The sequence below is a fragment of the Primulina huaijiensis genome, chromosome 1 (genome assembly GCF_012295235.1).
Source record: "Primulina huaijiensis isolate GDHJ02 chromosome 1, ASM1229523v2, whole genome shotgun sequence".
Classification (NCBI taxonomy): domain Eukaryota; kingdom Viridiplantae; phylum Streptophyta; class Magnoliopsida; order Lamiales; family Gesneriaceae; genus Primulina; species Primulina huaijiensis.
The window spans coordinates 24,550,176-24,566,557 of record NC_133306.1 but is presented as its reverse complement, the minus strand read 5'-3'; the positions used below and the strand labels follow the sequence as shown (position 1 = coordinate 24,566,557).

The 16,382-nt window shown below is 31.2% G+C and overlaps 2 protein-coding genes across 2 annotated transcripts; one reads left to right on the top strand and one right to left on the bottom strand.

Moving 5' to 3' along the window:
* Window positions 1-2,633: 2,633 nt before the first annotated feature.
* Window positions 2,634-4,693, bottom strand: LOC140987390 (large ribosomal subunit protein uL11-like). Its single transcript, XM_073455877.1, has one exon. The coding sequence runs from the start codon at window positions 4,648-4,650 to the stop codon at window positions 4,150-4,152; it is 501 nt and encodes a 166-aa protein (XP_073311978.1). The 5' UTR covers window positions 4,651-4,693; the 3' UTR covers window positions 2,634-4,149.
* A 2,882-nt stretch (window positions 4,694-7,575) lies between these two features.
* Window positions 7,576-8,308, top strand: LOC140966532 (protein S40-4-like). Its single transcript, XM_073426815.1, has one exon. The coding sequence runs from the start codon at window positions 7,674-7,676 to the stop codon at window positions 8,133-8,135; it is 462 nt and encodes a 153-aa protein (XP_073282916.1). The 5' UTR covers window positions 7,576-7,673; the 3' UTR covers window positions 8,136-8,308.
* Window positions 8,309-16,382: the final 8,074 nt, after the last annotated feature.

Here is a 16,382-nt window from a genome sequence, read left to right as displayed (position 1 = left end):
TAACCTAACAGGGTGACTAAAATAGTGAATTACATGCAAAAGCCCATACGAAGAGGGAGATAAAAATTACTAATACGGGGATTCATATGCGCTCCAATGGTATGTATCTCTTTATCCCATTAAGCCTCTACTTCCCTCTCGGGATTAGCTCTTCTCATGTTGGCCCGTCGCCTGATCACCACGTAGTAAACACCCATCACTGTGATGCCCACAAACAAGAAACCTACAAGGATCGCCACTATACTGCCAGCACCCAGCCCTCGCCCCCTCGTGGATGTGCTCTCACGTGCCGGAGTAGACCGCGCTGTGGCTGCTGCCGCTATTGGCAACGACGAACACTCTGATGAAGAGCATGGTGTGTTGGCACTTGGACGTAGGGTGGTGGGGTGGAAAAACGCGTACGCTTCCGGTGAGAACGCGATCGGACTCTCGTTATCGAGCCCATGGGACCGGTCTTCGGCATTGGTGATGGCGAGGTAGGAAAGAGCAGCAAAGATTAGCAATGAAGCCATTGTTGGCCTGTCGGGGTAACTAGTTTTTTGGGTGCTCGGTGCCTTTATAGGGTGTAATGTAATGGATTGGTGATGTTGCTTGTAGTTAAATTTAGGTCCTCAAAGTGAAATGGAGTTGATGATTGTCACACTTTCTCTGTGCCTTTTTCTTGATTTTAATGCCATTTCTCTTGTATGGCCGGCCAGCCTTCCTTGTAAATTAATGCGAGTCCCTCATACTTCCCATAATTATGCTCTGTAACTTGGAAGAACTTTTGAATAAACTAGTGCCGGAGTACTAAAGATACAATTTCTTGCATTCTAGTTTTAGATATAATTTTCAGTTGTGAGATGTGATGACGGATAATTAAATGATAAATTGAATATAAAAATAATATAATTATTTTTTAACTCTAATTATTATGAAACTTAATTTTTATGCTTAGATCAGACAAATATATTGAAACAAGTATAAGACTGTTTTAAAAGATAAAAAAATGACACACCATAATGATCAATAATTTTTCGCATTAAATATCTCTTATTTATTTATTTGAGTAATCTTTTAGTTATTTTAGAATAAATAAATAAAAAGTCGATACAATCACTAATATATATACACACAGTTTTAGGAAAGAGAGGCAGCATATGCCGATTGACCGTAATGCAATTGTGTCCCATAGTGGAAGGGCACGGAAAGTCATGTGCCTCCACTTGACTGCCTTGGAAAACATGTATTCTATTATCTATATTTTATTATTTATCGAAATGTGAAATATATTGGTTGATTTTAAAAATATACACAGAGAAAACAAATACATGAATTTGTAAGGTTTCTATATTTTCCTACTCATTTCCAGTTACGATTACTTCCCTCACAATCGTTTCCCAATTCCTTCTCAACTACATTTCCTTACTTTTTTTACAAATCCAGACATCGAAAATCAGGGATGAATCTAGCCTCTCCCTTTCTCCATCGAGAAAATTTTTAGTTTTATATGTAACGTCGCTGAAAATTTATTTTTCGACGTCTACTTTCGAATTCTACCGACGTCCAAATTCGGTATCTATCGAGTTAAAAAGAAATTGTTATGCTTGGCTTAGAGGAGCAGCAAAGGGTCATAAGTAGATGAATTGGAATAATAAGGTGTAATGACCAAAGCTGTGAGCTGTCCTCATAATTATTGACGGTGTCGCAAGCGCATGCCAAAGCTGAAATCACTCAATACATAGCATATGTATTCATGCAACTCCATTCTCCAGTACATTAAACAAATTTGCAAAGGGCTTATTATTTATTATATTCACAAGCTCCATAAAATGCACCTCCAGAACTTGAAAAGGATTAAATAAGACCATCTTATTTCACATGAATACAAGATCTAAAACAATGAAAAAAGTCCGTGTGATTAATGTTGACGAATTTTGATTAATTCAATACTACCAATGAGATGTTATCATGAATTAATTACTATGATATCACATTCAATTCTCATCATTATTTGAGGTCCTTGAGTTTTACTCCCTTCCGACTTACATCACATATAATATCTAAGTTTATGTGTTTTTTCACGTATATTAAAAAAATTATTAGATGAATAGATTTTACAGATAAATTCCTAGTTTTGCCCTTATTTAATGGATGTTTTAATATGATAACAAAATGTTGAAATTAATTAATGTATTTAATTATGATATTAGATTGTTGAAAGAATAATATAGAAATTTTGATTATATGTTCTAGACATTAGAATGCAAATATAACATTCATGGATATAAATTTTTATGAGCTTTGGGTTTTAATTTTATTGGATCCACATTTTGCACATATTCTAGGAACATACCCAAAAAAATTTATAAAGTGTTCTTTTAAGTAAGAATTTTTTCTAAATAAAAAAACTTAGATTTTTTTAATAAAATGCTTAAAAAACGAAGCCCAGAACTGTTTGTATTTAGCTAGTTTTCCTCGATCCAATATCCAAACACACTGTGAATCACCCTTTGCCAACAATGTTTTTAACTGCCCCTACAATACACTAGCAAGATCTAAGAGATAATGCTGCCATTTTTAATGGAGTAGCTTACTCGTATAAAACACTGAAATTAGAACACAACCGTTAAAACTTTTTCCCCATGTTTTACACACATTATTAGGGTGACAGCTTGAAACAGGTCTATAAATAATCAATTTAAATAGGAAGTTTTCACACTCTGATCCGACAAAGACCAAATGATTCTAGTAGGACTATATCAAGTCCATATGATGTGTGTGTGAGTGCGCGTGTAACATCCTATTTCAAGATGCAAAATGAATAAATTTCACAGACTACATTAAACAGAGACCTTTATCCCCAAATGAAGTCTCAATATCATTCAAGTAAGTTCCAATACATTATGTAATCTTTAAAAGTTTATTAAGATGTTCTAATCGATATTTGAATTAAACAGGAACAACAGAATCAATTCATAGCTTGAAATTCACATAATTACTGCACCAACTGCAAGCACAAATAAAGATAAAACATAGTTTGCATCAAAGCTCCATGTCTTACTCACATTCACTCCGACATTCCTCCTTCAGAAGTTGCATCAATTGATAGTAAACATAAACAATGCATAAATGCACAGTAACACCTATTCTAATACAAGGACCATTAGACTGAGGTTTATAAAAGTGAAAATATTAATGAGACCTTTGTTCATGCCAAGCACTATAATATACGCACAAAACAACCACATCAATTACAGATAAAGAGCAAAGAATCTTTTGGGAAAAAAAAATATTTCACTTTAACAATTCATTTATGAATCAATAGTACACAGGAAATATACTTCACATGCGTAGCATCAGCTCTCATATTCACATCACATAGAACATAAAACAGTTCAGTTATTAAGGACTCAAAGCATATCAAGGCACCGAAGGCTCTTGAAGCCCGAGGCACAAGGCACGGGGGCAAGCCATGGGCCGTTCGAAGACAAAGCACACCGAAGGCGGAAACTGATATATCCGTCAAACAATTTTGGGTCAAATTGAACATATGGCAGCCACAAACAAGAAACGAATAATCAGTTGCACATTCTGAGTTAATAAAATTAAAAATTCAGTATTTACGCCATCAATGTTCCTCGGGCGGCCTGCAAAGCCTCGCACCCACAACATTGACACAAAAACCACTTTTCACCAAAGACAGATAGATTCCCATATGATTAAGATGGTTATAGGTAGTGCTAGTACTTTTCGGGCTTATTGGTCTTTCACTTCGACTTTCTTTATCGCCATGAAAGCTAACGTTCTGCTGCCTCAAATAGTAATCATATATCAATAGTGAAATAATAAACCCTTAAACCTTAAACCTTGTCATATTATTCTGTATTTTTCACAAAAATTAGCTCAATTTGTTCACTCTCAAGTCGCCATAGAAGTTGTACACACACGCATCGCGTATAAATTATCGATGGACTAAATTGTAATTTGACAAATTTGGCAAATTATCGATGAACGTCTATGTAATGGAAGCATGCGACCACAGAAGTTGCCAACCGGCATATAAAAATGTTTCCACAGAATTTCTTCCTCGACAAAACTCATAAATAAAACATAATGATAGCCAAGAGTAGATAAAATTGGAAATAAAACCTCACACTAAACCTTTACTCAGTCTAGTGGAATTTCCACGTCCCCATCGGTAATCTCCTGCTGCAAATCCTTTGGATCCTTCCCATCGACAGTACATCCAACGGAAACGCAGGTACCGAGAATCTCCTTCACGGTGCCGGACAAATCCTTGGCCATAGAACGAGATTTCATCACCTTGGCGATCTCGATCACGTCGTCAAGTGAAATATTCCCGTTGTGCTTAATGTTTTTGGTCTTCTTCCTGTCACGCTCGGGCTCCTTGAGAGCCTTGATGACCAAGGCAGCTGCAGAGGGGACAACCGTGACTTTAGCCTGGCGATTTTGTACGGTCAGCTTGACGGTAACGCGGAGGCCCTTCCAATCCTTGGCGGTTTCTTTAGCGATGTCTTCACCGATTTTTTTGGGGGATAGACCGAGGGGCCCGATCTTAGGGGCGAGGGAACTGGCGGCGCCAACTTCTCCGCCAGTGACGCGGACGAAGACGTCGACTACTTGCGAGGGATCGAACTTTGGCGGCATGGTTGGCGGGTGTGCTAGGGTTTAGGGAGAATACACAAAGATGAAGCAAAACGAGGGATATAGGCTAGGGATTTGGGCCCATTTTAAACTTTGGGCTTGGCATCGACCGAGATCGAATGACTTAATTGGGCCTGGGTAAAAGGATTAAATTAGCATCCATTTGGTTGAGCAACTTAGGTGGTCCCGCACTTTTCTTAGTTAATTCAATTTCCAGTTTTATGACTTGAAATTTGGAAAAGGCCATTAAAAATTTTTGTAAATCAAAGTTTTTAGTGAATTTTTTCAAAAAGAGAGAAGAAGAGAAAATGAGTTGTGACCCAACAAGAAAGTAAATATAATGAATTTCTCGATAATTCGATAATACGAACATACAGATCAAACATTTATAATTCGTGAGTAAACAAACTAATAGACCGAAAATGTATCACATGGGTGTCAAACTGACTATACATAAATTCAAGTAGAGACATAGCTACCTTTTGTTTTCAAAGAAATAAAACAAGTCAGAATATGGAAGATAATGAAAATAGCAAAAAAGGTAATGGGGAAAAAAATGATAAAGCCAGAGAAGTAGCTTTCTCAAAGTTGTAACTTGTAAATCACGACTATAGCTGCTTTGAAGTTGGCGAACCTAAAATCGTCGCATACTTTAAGTCATTTTCCAAGTATCATTTTGAGCAGTAGCACCATTGTCATGATTTAATAGTCGGTCCCCCTATTCCAACCAAATTCTTTATTGACATTTTTTTTTAGTCATTTTGTAATTCGATGACACCCTATTCTTCCAAAGGAAAATAGATAAATTACCTTATTTATCAAGAAATTCTTAACACATTTATCCAATTTCTAGTTCGGAATCTACAATAGTCCAAGTTAAATATGATTGTGTTATCACCATCGAAAAAAATATTTAAAATTTATTATTCTAATATGATAAGTTTTGTATTATCTCATTTCACGAGTAAAATATAAGACCGAACTAATCGACAAAGTTCCTTTCATCCAGCAGTGATGCAACATTTTATTAAAACATTACGATATCGACAAAAACTTAAACATAATCGACAAGTTCCTATCATATAAAAATATTTAAAATATCTGTTTTAACAACAATACTGATCTTAAACAAATTTTCTAGTCATTCTCTCTATCCGGAAAATCTCCCGTCTCTGATTTTGCATTTTGGCAACTTATTTAGAGATTTAATAGGAGGAAAGACAATCCAAAAATAAAATTAAAAAAAATATTTGATAGAACATTCATATTATCCGATGATTACTGATTTCGTTATTTCTCATATATTCTTTACATATCTTTACTTTGAAAATATTTTATTTCACCCAATCACCCTATTGCAATACAATGAATGTTTGGCAATCATATGATATAATTTTTTTCACGTTTCAAAAATATAGAATTCGACTATATTTTAACAATATTATTAATTATCTAAACCGTATATATAATTCACTTGCAAAGCATATGTATGATAAATATTTATTTTTTAAAAAATAAAAACACATACGCATTGTAAGTTAGCCAAATTCATCAGTTAGCCAAATTCATCATCTTTGACTACTGAATCACTTAATATTCGTAACTGTACCATAATTCAGCAGAAAACGACGCAATGGGAAGTGTTAACCTGACACCACACCTCACCAGACTAACCATCACAGTAACCCAGCTGGCACAAGCAGGGGTCTGCCCCCACACTTGTGGGTCCAACATCGCATATACAATCATTTGTTTATTAATTTATGATTTGTTTGTCGAAAAAAAAATTTATCTACGGAAAAATATTTTTTAATTTAAAAAAATATTTGTAAAAAAATATTTGAGAAACAAGAATAAAAAAAATATTTAATATCACATTACTAAAATTAAAAATATTTAATGTTGTTTTTTTAATAAAAAGTAATCACTCAAATCCGAATCCTAAGTAAACAGCAAAATTTAAATTAGAACGAACATTAAACTTAGTTTATTAAAAAGAAAAAGTGAAAATGTAAAATATATAAAAATAATTGTAAATAAATTATGTCCACATAAATGTAGCGCATAATAGTATATTACTTTTTTCTCTCAATGTCGCGACAAAATTCGAGGTATCCCGCAAAGAGACAAGTTTTATGTTTACCATAATAACCCTGGTCTACTGCCTGCTTCACACGTGGAGGCGGTGAAATTTTTTCTGAGGAGTGGATAAGCGAGCCACATTTTATGTTTGTTCGTTGGATTTTTTTTAAACAATACAAGATAAAGTTACGGTTGATATCTTAATACTACCTAAATTAATATTAAAATTTATGTTCCAAAATATATTTTTTTACGAATTTAATAGTTTTAAAAAAAATTAGTTTATAAATACGAGGATAAAATGTGAGAAATACTTAAAAAGATCGTGCAGGATAATAGAGATAGCAAAAACTTGTGTGAGAAGGTCTCACGGGTCGTATTTTTCAGACGGATCTCTTATTTGGGTCAAAAATGAAAAAATATTACTTTTTATGCTAAAAATATTATTTTTTATTGTGAATATCGGTAGGATTAACCCATCTCACAGATAAATATTCGTGAGACCGTCTCAAAATAAACATACTCAATAGAGAATGTGATAAGTTAAAGCAAAATTATGTAACTTTCTAATTTTTCCTTGATAATAATATTGATTAATTCTAACACATTTTTTTACTGTTCATATTTAAAAATAGGATGCAAATAATTTAATTAATTATTGTGTTCAAAAGAAATCTTATATGATAAAATATAATCATCTTTGAAATTGTGTACAAGTAATTTAATTAAATAATTAATGCAATTACAAATTGGATAAAAAGAAAATGAGGTCCGGTCTTTATTTTCTTTGGGACAAATATGTAATTTTCATCACTCACAGTTGCGACAGAAGAGAGAGCAGTTGAAAAGTTGAGAGAGAAAAAGAGTAGATCTTATCCATTTTCTTTATAAAAAAGATTTCAAAATCCTCTCTTTTCAACATAAACCAAAAGCTTCCCCATTAAATGGCGACATCGAAAACCTACTTCTCCCGGCCGAATTATAAGTTTCTTCCGACGGATCAGTTACTTGCTGATGACAACTCCACGAACTTCGAGCTAGAAGAGTCCGACGTCTGGAGCTCGCTGGCGGACCGATCGTCTTCTCCGGAGATAGGGAAGAAGAGTTCCAGAGTTTACAGGAAGCATGCCGTCTCGATGCAAGCTGCCGTGGCTTCTTCTATGCCTGTGAACGTGCCGGATTGGTCGAAGATACTGAAGGACGAGTACAAGGAGAATCGGCTGAGGTACAGCGACGACGATTACGAGGAGGGGGATCGGATTCCGCCGCACGAATTCTTGGCACAGAAAATGGCGAGGACTGGGATCGCCTCGTCGGTGCACGAAGGAGTTGGGAGGACTCTGAAGGGAAGAGATCTCAGCAGGGTTAGAAATGCAATTCTGCAGAAAACTGGGTACCAGGATTGACGTATTTATTTATATATGTTTATTTTCATTTTTTAAAAAAGTTGGTAGAAGCCTAGTTTTTAGCATGGCTTGTTGAGATGGGAGGCTGATTTTCTTTTACTGGAAAATGTTGTTTTCCTAACCTATCGAGGAAGTAACGAAATATTACATTTAATCATTTTTATTGACTTTTACATTATTGTACGTTGTTCTTTTAGTTAATATTTTGTGTGGGTTTTTTTAATATCTGCATATATAATTTATGATAGTCAAGATATCAAATAATAAAAGAGTATTTCTCTAATTCAAGATTTAACTTTATAATTTATTTACACATGTAGTCCATAAAAAATAGCAGAAATTAAATTTTTAAATTTTGATTTTAAAAGGGAGATATATTTTTTGACATTGAAATTGTAGGAGTTCTGATAAAAAAAATAAATAATAAATAAATGACTAGTAATATGGATAATAATTTGATGATAATATAATAATATATTGAAATAAATTTTAACTATAAAAAAAAGTATGGGATAAATAACGAATACCAAATGAACCAAATAAGATGACAAATTAAATGCATGATTGTGTATTGATTTGTAAACTTTAAATGGCAGCACCTTCTAACCTTCTTTTGTCGTTTACAACCTCAGATGATCGCAGGTTTCTACAAATTAACAATCAATTTTTTATTCAATAATTAATTTTTATTATAGATATAATTTATTGACAATTATAACCATTATAATATTAGCATAAAATTATGTAAAATAAATTGAATTAATTGGTCGCTATCATTTAAAATAATTGACTGATGGACAACTGTAGTGTGACACTTCCTTATTTTTATATACAATAATAAATTTATAATTTAGTTATCATTATCAAGATCGGTCCTACAATTATTTAAATACAATCCATTTAATCTTTCTGCACAAGTTGCAATAAAGCGAGAACAAAAGTTCTTTAATTTTAACGATATTTAGAATTTTTTATTAGCTTGTTTGTATTTTTATGTCTATAATAATAATAATAATAATAATAATAATAATTAAATTACCCAAACAAAGTAAGTTACATTATTATTTGTTTTTTGAATGCAGATATTACTTGAAAATTACCCAAACAAAGTAAGTTACATTATTATTTGTTTTTTGAATGCAGATATTACTTGAAACCAACTTGTGAAATTTGCCTTTTGTTGAATACATCAATATAATTGTAGCAAAAACTTATTTTAATTTTTAAATACTTGCCGGAATTTTTTTGACAAGGTATCATGAATTTGTGATAAAATTATTGACAAAAACTTGTGTGAGACAGTCTCACGAGTCGTATTTTGTGAGACATATCTCTTATTTGGGTCATTCATGAAAAAGTATTACTTTTTATTGTGAATATCGGTAAGATTGACTCGTCTCCAAATAAAGATTCGTGAGATCGTTTCACAAGATCATACCTACTCAAAATTATTGTAGTTCATGTTATTAAAAGAAACTTTAGTTGTATTGCTCTTGCAATTTAAAAGTATTACATTGCCTTAGTAAATTGTAGACATTTAATGAAGAATTATTATTATTATTATTAGAAAGGGATGTGAATTTCTACTGTAGATGTGGGATTAATACGTAGCACTCTAATAATCAAACTATATATAAAGAAATTATTGTGATTTAAAATGTGGTAACGATTTATAAATTTTCCCTTTATTTTATTATGAGCATGTTGATAAAATCTTTCGTGCATCTTGTTTGTAAAAATATTGTTAAAAATTATATATATATTATTTCCTGATAAGAGATTATATTCTGTTTTTAATAGTTACAACTATCTTGAAGTTTATTTCCGGTATATATTAACTAATGAATTTCAATAATATTTTTGGTATTATAAGCAAGTCTTGTGATTGATATTTTAATATCTATCAATCCTATTAAAATTGACCACCATTTTCTAACTAATTTGCAATCAATTTGTTAAATCTTTATTTAATTTTAGAGAAATACCCTTAAATCCATATTTTATTTTAAACTCCCCTAAACTTATCTCCAATAATATAAATCACCATATTTCTAATCAATATCATTTGATTTATTACATTTTCAAATGTTTTATTTTGATCCAAATTATTGTAATTATTAATATTTTAACTGAAAATGTATGAAATAAAAATTTATTACAATTAGAGTATATATAAAATAAGATTTTATGATGTGTGTGCTGGGTACTTAGTTATAATTTATGTGGTGGTTAAGAAACTTTTGAACCTCGATATTACCTGTTTTTAGACCCATGGAAGCATTGTCACTCTCTTACTTGAGTAATTACATACATACAAACGATATCATTTGTCAGATGCTTAATTCTTCGAACTCGAGCCACATGTGGAACTTAGATTTTCTTCCATCGAAAGAAGCTAAGTAAGCCTAGATAATGAAAAAACACGAGAATAATGCACAAAATTTTTTTGTGAAATGGTTTCACGAGTCAATTTTGTGAGACAAGTCTCTTACTTAAGTCATTCATAAAAAAAAATATTATTTTTATTGTCAAAATTATTATTTTTTATTGTAAATATGAACGTGATTGACATGTCTCACACAAAAGACCTACTAGAGAACAATGAAGCTTTTGAGATACAGAAACTTTGTATTACTAGATTGCTTTCCAAACCTTTATTGTTACAATTGAAGTGAGCATCATTATTTATACTATTCAGCATACGAATGAACGGCTAAAACCGATCTAATTCTACAGTGGAAATTAACCATCTAGAACTATCTATGAGATATTCTATATATTTTTACAAAAGTTAATTCTAGATGTAACTCTTCTATTTCATTCTGTAATATTTATAAACAACATACAAATGGTTTCTAGATATTTCCACTGAGTTCAAGTGTTCTCTAAAATCCTTGGAAACCTCTTAGTGTTGCCTAATGCCTATAGTAAGGATATTTTGGAATTAACAAGAAGCACGTCAATTGGTATTCCATGCATGTCACGGTTTTGTTTTACTTTAAGTAATTAAAGTATGTCTCATGTAAATTTTGATATATTATTGATGAAAATTAAAATATGTAAGTTGCCTGATATTATTTATGCCCACTAAGCTTTTATCTTGAAATATACAATATATTTTCGATAAATTAATGAGTGTTTGCAATCTCTAAAAAAAATTATTATGGTTTTTTCAATAGCACAAATGGAAAGTAGAAGATAATCCGCAAAGAAGGAAATGACACATGAATTAGGACAACCTAGTCGTCAACCTTAAGCAAGCCACTAAGGTTTCGAGGGAATGGAATTGCGATCGTAAACCACCTGTATCCGAAAGCCATAAGCTAGGATGGCTATACAAGCATAGTCTATTCGAGTCGACATAGACAAATATTCGGAAACAAATTTTATTATGATTCTTTTATCTTATTCTGACGGATAGTTTGTTTGTGTATCTGTGTGTATGTATATCGTCGAAGTTACCAAGTTGACGGCTTGAGAGATATTTTTACAACCAAAAGATGAGATTGAAAACAAAAGAGGTGATAGTTCCTAAGCCTCTGTGTCTATAAATTGTTTATTCTAGGAGCCCAAACTATGTGATTGAATAATTAATCTTCTTCTATCTGTCGCGGTTCATCTAAGATTCGATTTGTATCATGGTCATGGATACTCATAGGACCCGATCGATGTCATTTATTTTATGTTTTATTACCTGTAGCTTGTTTTCAGATTAGCATATTTCTTATATTATATATTTATAATAACATCCAACATATAACACTTTTTCAGATTATATATTTCTTAAATTACATATTAATAAACATAGTACATTCTTGAAACTGATGAATTTGTGAAACCGAATTTTTTTTTCCCGATACATTTGGTCACTCCTTAGCCATTTCGAGGGTCCACCTAGTGATGGAGCCAATTATTTTGAATTATCGAAGAAGGCGAAGATGAGGATGCATATATATCCCAGCTCTTAGCCATCCCAAAGGACGTTTTAGAGATTGTCCCATGGGTCTTAACCTANTAAGTGATCATATATATCTTATCAGCCTTTGGGAAAGATATACAGGTCCCGTTGTGTGTGTTCTTTTAATGGCTGGATCTACGTTTGTATACTTCCTTTTGGATATATGTTGTGATGGTGATCACAAACAAGTTGAGAAAAATTAAAAATAAAAAATTGTCAAGATATGCTTTGAATTATATTAATGATTGCATAATTAGTGAGTCAATTAACGTTGCATGTATTATAAATATCTACGAAAAATTTTGGGTAGTATATTTTCATGAGTTTATAAGTAACTCTTTATTAGTTTAATATATCGATGTGAGACATTTGTAACTTCGTCCAGCTCTCGAGAAACCGAGCTCCGCGGCGGTCCATTCTGGACAACTTTTACTTAACTTTTCAGTATTCAGTACATGTATCAAGCACCTTAAGCAGTCTATAATTGACATTGATCAAATGATAGCTATTACTTAGATCGTTTCTTTTACTACTCCAACTCTTAATGAGGATATCAATATTATAATATAAACTCGAGAGAGATATCATCCTAAAAAACTTGCTTGTTGAGTTGTGTAATTTTTTGAGTTTATAAACCACTCTTTATTAATTTAATAATCTGATACATTTGTAACATGTTCCACTAGGGTTAATGCCCACTTGCACCCATCTAATTAATTTGAAGTCACTGACGTGTGGTACTCATTGATCAATGTGGATTAATGCAAATGATCAATTTTTAGCTTTACTTTCGTGATAATATATTTTATATTAACAACTTTTACATAAATTATTATTTATGTAGTTAAAGTAGTAGTTTAAGCGTGAACGATTTACAGACTTTCCAAGCTACATTTAATGAGGAAGAAATAAATATCTCTACAAGATAATGATTACTGGATAATTAATATGATTGTGAGGTTGTGTTGATTTTGTTATAAAAACATTAATTAATTTCAATTGTTTTATTTGATATTTATTATAAATATACCTCAGTTTTTTTAAATACCAACAATACCCCTTTAAAAGTATAAAAATATTCTATTTCAATTTCATAGAAAATTTATAAAAATCTATTTTAATAATTTATACATTCACTCATCACTATCATATCCATTTTCCCAAAAATTTAAAACTACTAAAATATTTTTTTTAATCTTTATCCAAACATTTATTATTTAAATTAATTATATCATTCTTAATATAAAAGAATATTATTAAAAAAAACATTAACTAAAAGTAATAATGATTGTTAACTATTCACAATATTTCACGTGCATTACTCACACTAATATCTCGTTCTTAGCCATGATTTCTTTCATCTTTCTCAACACTCAAACCCGATACCTTCAATGTATTGATCCTAACACATTAAAAACCATAAATGGATTTTACATATATAGTTAGAAAAATAATTCAAATTTGTGGAAGCCCAATGGCAAGGGGGGAGAAAATCCTTGTTTCCTACATACATATCCAACACACCAAGACCAAGCCCGCCACCTGCTCTATTATCAACAGCCGATAAAGTACCAAGTATAACTCTTTATTTAAAACAACGAAGAGAAACAAACAGCAACATAGGGAAATATTAGTAAAAGAGAAGCCTAGCTCTGGCATTGGTCAATCTTCAAATAAATGGGCTGAAAATTAATGGTGGGCCTCTTCAAAACAAGAGCAATACTTGAAAGCAAAAGCAATAGTAATTACATGTCGCTATTTCATTCATTCATTTGTGTGAAAATAGAATTTTGTGGGGTGCCCACTTGAGATTTAGGGAAGAGGTAATCCTTCGAATTGGTATGTTTGTTCCCCACAAATTTGTTAAACTAATTTAAAAGCAGTAATTAATTTTATATATGATGGATAATAAAAATTTAATGATTAGTATAAGATATTAGATTTTTAGTTTTAAAAAAACTTTACTGTTGAGTTATTATTAATAAACTTTAAGGCTGATTTTTAAAAGAAACCAATGGTATGGAAATTTAATCTTCTCTATATTTATGTCTTGATCTCTATATATTTTAAATTTTCTAATGATACTAGATAAAAAATTTGATAGTTTAAAATACCAAAAATAAAAAATAAAACAAAGTCACAATCCCTCGTGTGATTGATACGCTCAAGGACGGAGCCAGAAAAATATATTATAAATTTTAAAAAGAGGAAAATGAAGTAAAAAAATATATATATATCGAGGGGCAACAGCATCCACCTCCTATCTTTGGCTCTCTCTCTCGGTATGCTGATCATGAAAAAAAAGAAGAAAAGAAAAAATTAAGTGTGAAGACAGAAGAAGAGGCATGGGTACCACGCCAAGAAAAAGTAAAGGAAACAAAAGAGTAAAACAAGTGACAGACGACACATATCGGCAGGGCAGACAAAGTGGAGGAATGTCAATTATACATCAAACATACACACAAATATATATATACATATATATATATATATGTATATGTATATATATATGTATATGTATATATATATCCGTCTCACGAATAAAAGATGTGAGACATACTCACAACCTACTTACAAAAATACATGATTTGGAATTCTTTTTGTCAATTGTATATGTATGTATACACAAACTAGAAAAGCTACATTTAGTAAAGCACTGGGACGGTAACTCATAGCTTAGTAAAAACTGTAGCTTATGTAATTCTGCATAGATTTTATTTGTGTTATTAATACTTGAGAAATTTGATGAGGTACTACTCTCTTGTATGATTTTATTATCTATAATAAATGGTAGTTAATAATAGTATTTTTATATATAAAAAAATACTTTTTAGAATTAATTATGGGTTAGTTAGTGTTGAATATAATATATATACTTTGTGTCAAATAATTCTCATAATTATTTAAAATGTCAAAACTTTTATAAGTTGAAAATGGAATTGAAATATTATTTATTTAAGTCTCTATTTTGCTCACGATTTTACCACGACAAGTACATTTTTCTGTAGCATGCGTGGTTGTACAAAAGTCAAAATTAATTTTACTTTTCACTGTATGTAAATAAATTATTCCAACTTGGAAAAAAAAAATGAAATATTTGACATTTGAGTTGGCATCCAAATTTGAGTACACCAAATCTTGAACAGTGGGACAGTATCTATCAAAGTAGCACGCTACTTTTCCATTGTTAAAAAGATATGGGGTCACGAGGTGTAAAAAGGGGAACTCCCTAAATTTGTCACATTTTGTTATATTATAATTACATTCTAAAAAAATATTTTTTTCAAATTATTTTCATCATGGTGTGAAATTTGGAACTAAAACTAAGAGAATGACAATTTTTTTTCACAAAAACTCTTGTTAGACAGTCTCACGGATCAATTTCGTGGGTCNTATGTGAGCACTGATGAGGTGTCACTCACCTATTGGATGGGCAATTCTTCTATATTTCATCACATCCAATAGGCGAGTGACACCTCATCGGTGCTCACATAAGTGTGCACGATAGATGTGCAGCATATCAAAATTCTATATACATATATATATATATATGTGTGTGTGTGTGTGTGTGTTTCATCAAAGGGAAAAAAATTGCAACAGATTGGGTCAAAAAACAGTGATAAACGTCAATTAAAACAAGTGAAATTCTAAGGTACAAAATTAATGCATTACTCAACTAACCATTCGATTAATTTAATGTCCTACAATCACGCGCAATTTGGATTTTCTAATTATCATTTGATTCAAGATTAGTTGTCAGCCACCACACACTTGCATTTTCTAGTTTTAAAACTCGATTTAAAAAACTCGCGTTTATCAGGATTAAGATTAAGTGTGAAATAGAGAATTTACAACAAGACAATGGTATTAATACTATGGGATAGATTTTGTATTCGATATCATTTTTAAAAACTATAAACATTAATAAGAACTTATAAATGTACACATTTAATATTAAGTTTATTATATTTATCTCATATGTTATTCTTAGCTCGAGATTAATAAAATTATATTAAGGCAAAACTATATTTCATGCTTAAGTTCAAACTAAACATATATAAACTTGTAACGATTCATTCTTCGCATTTTATAAATTTGATTAAAAGATGACGTTAAAAGATATGGAATTTATATTTTAAAAATTATTTTTTTATTTTTTAATTTTGAGAGAGAGCAGAATCAGTCGAGTGAAGGGAGCAAGACTCGTTTCATATCTCGCGCCTTTCCTTTCTTTTTCATCTTGTAAGGATTTGTGGTGTTCGACAGATACCAAAAATAATAAAAATATC

Bases quoted from the DNA above. Each gene is read 5' to 3' on its own strand.
- LOC140987390 (XM_073455877.1), bottom strand. From the start codon at position 4,650: ATGCCGCCAAAGTTCGATCCCTCGCAAGTAGTCGACGTCTTCGTCCGC.
- LOC140966532 (XM_073426815.1), top strand. From the start codon at position 7,674: ATGGCGACATCGAAAACCTACTTCTCCCGGCCGAATTATAAGTTTCTT.